Below are 2,749 nucleotides of genomic sequence, written 5' to 3' on the forward strand. Positions count from 1 at the left end.
TTAGCTTTATAGTTACATTTTCCAAGATAATATAAATAAAATATTAGTTTATCAATTATCATAAAAAATATCCATATAGTATCAACATGTTTATTTTTTATAACTCCTACTTTCAGCAATTCTCAAGGATATCTTATATTGTCACAGCTACAATCTTATAAAAAAGTTGCATGATATTCTGCCTGTGTCAACATATATTTTATTCTATCAACCTATTTTTATCCAATATTTCACTTATTCGTTTTTTGTTTTTTTTTACCAAGACTCCCATTGGAGTCCTTGCTGCCTAACCATGGTTGGGGGTCTAAGTTTTTCATTTAGTAGGACCGCCACTCAATGAAAAAAGTCAACGCCCCAGGCCAGATTCAAACCAGCACCGCCACCGCCAATAGACATCAAATTGGTAACACTATGTCAACCACTGAGCTATGAGTGGCCCTTATTCGAATTTTATTCAATTTACACTTTCTATTACAACCTTATCAATCACTTTATCATAAAAGAAGTGTAATAAGAAATAGAAAGTGTAAATTGAATACAATTAGAATAAGAAAAAATTGGATAAAAAAATAAGTTGATAGACTAAAACATATTTCAAGCAAGGTAGAATAAGCTGCATTTTTTAATTACTTAGCTAGCTTTGATATTATAAAAAAGATATCCTTGAAAATGGCTGTAAGGGTCGAAACGTAATAGTTATAAGAAAATAAACATGTTGAGACTATGGGTATATTTTTTATTATAATTGATTAAAAAAAAAATAGTCTCAAACAAGAAATTAAATTACATATAAATAAAATATTAGCAATTACCTTTTGACTAAGTCATGAACATCAAAGCTTTGTTCTGCAATAGATTGATAAGCATCTTCTGCCTCTTCATCAGTTCCTTCTTCTGAAAAAAAAAATTAATAATAATATTAAAGAGTTTAAAATTAAAATTGAATCTATTATTAGCATTTAAAAATTCTACTAATTTGGAAATGTAAAGAATAATAGTTATAGAGTTACTTTGTGACAGAAAAAAACAAAATTAATATATCAGTTACTTTTACTAGATAAAATAACATATTAAAATATGTACTAACAGTTGATAATATGTTATTTCATAAAATACAGAGTTACCACAGAAGAGAAAGAAAGGAAAATATAAATAAAAGTTACTAGAACAATAAAATACTAGGAGTTACAAATAAAATACAGTTAATTTTACTTGATAAAAAGTTATTTCATACATAGTTGCTGTGGAAGAGAAGGGAAGGGAAGAAAAAAAATCAATAAAAACAGTTACAATGTTGATAACATAAAATAACAGTTGATTGTTAATAACAGGTAATTTTACTTGATAAAAGGTTATTTCTTACATTACAGAGTTACTGTAGGAGAGATGGAAAGAAAACAAAAATAAACTTAGCAATACTAAATAAAATATGATTTACTCACCTTCTTCACTTTCCTCAACTTCTGCTACGTTCAAACCTGAAGCATATATAACTATAAATAAAACCATTAAATACTAATTATTATAGAATATAATTCAATACTAAATATTGAAGGAATTGAACAACTTTATTTATACTGAAACAGGAATAATAAAATAAATAACTGACTTATATAATGAAAAAATAGATAAATATAAAGTTGACAGGTGAATGTCTTGCTTCAGCCTTCAGGAGAAAGGTGAATTTCCTACGTTGTAAATCACTGCATCTTTAACTGCTGATGATTGGGAATGAAATTTTGAACAATATTTTATAATGAATTCATCAATTGATTTCAGCAATGTACTTGACTATTTCTTATAAACTATGGAGCATCTACAGTCATTCTTAGAACCTCTTGGAAAAAAAAATGTCTGATATAATATAATATCGATATAGAACTGAAACCTTCAGAATAATAGGTCATAATAAATTTAATTAAGCACATTTTATTATGAAATAAGTAGTCATTTCAGATATATACATCCCTGAAATAAATGACTTATAATTTAATTTAAAACAGAAATAATTAATATTTTGTTGAAAATATTCTAAATATGGTTGAAATGTCCTTATCTAAAAAATATGTCTTCAAAATATTTTCTTATTTCTTAGAAAGTCTGTAACTTTTCTCATCTAATTAAATTAATTGAAGTACAAATTTTTCATTTAGAAAAACAGTGACACAATATGAAGAATTGAATTTTACAGAAGTGTTTGAAGTTTCCCTATTTAGGTTTATTTTGCTGACAAAATATCTCGTCAAAAAGTTTCTTATTCAATACTATTTAACTTCTTAATTTTAAAAAGTAGTTAATCTTCATTTTTTGATTATTTAATAATGGATCAGGAATATTTTTAGTAAGAGAAGCAAAATAAAAAATAAATTATAATTACTGTAAATAAAGAAACTACGAATCTGATAATTTTTCTGAAAGAGTAATAAGTGAATTGAAAATTTTCATGCAAAAAAGGTAAGAAAAATTTTTTTTGTAGTATAGTAAACTTTTTCCAAGTTAGTGATACATGTTTTTCTATTGAACCAATTCTATATCAGTGCCTTAAGAAACTACATTATCATTATTTTAATATTCTCTATGATAGAGAAGTTGGATCTCTCTATCACAAATGTAATAGAGACCCTAAAAGATCAGCACATAAGCTGAGGAAATGTCACAATAACTCCCTCCTCATAACACGCCGACACCACAGAGTAAAGTGCAAGTTAATGAAGCTCCTAAAAGAATGAGATTATGACTGCTTCAACGA

The 2,749-nt window shown here is 26.1% G+C and overlaps 2 protein-coding genes across 3 annotated transcripts in view; one reads left to right on the forward strand and one right to left on the reverse strand.

Moving 5' to 3' along the window:
- Positions 1-2,749, forward strand: part of LOC106683597 (pleckstrin homology domain-containing family G member 5) — an 84,831-nt gene that overhangs the window by 71,752 nt on the left and 10,330 nt on the right. The gene's annotated exons all lie outside the window — the stretch shown is intronic.
- timeout (circadian regulator timeout) overlaps positions 1-2,749 on the reverse strand; it is a gene marked incomplete in the record, with an annotated part of 53,585 nt that overhangs the window by 16,198 nt on the left and 34,638 nt on the right. The window contains 2 exon segments of the mRNA XM_067050922.1: positions 813-894; positions 1,443-1,478. Of these exon segments, the coding sequence (XP_066907023.1) occupies positions 813-894; positions 1,443-1,478 (118 nt within the window).

The sequence above is a fragment of the Halyomorpha halys genome, unplaced genomic scaffold (genome assembly GCF_000696795.3).
Source record: "Halyomorpha halys isolate HHAL.00 unplaced genomic scaffold, Hhal_1.1 Scaffold498.1, whole genome shotgun sequence".
Lineage (NCBI taxonomy): Eukaryota > Metazoa > Arthropoda > Insecta > Hemiptera > Pentatomidae > Halyomorpha > Halyomorpha halys.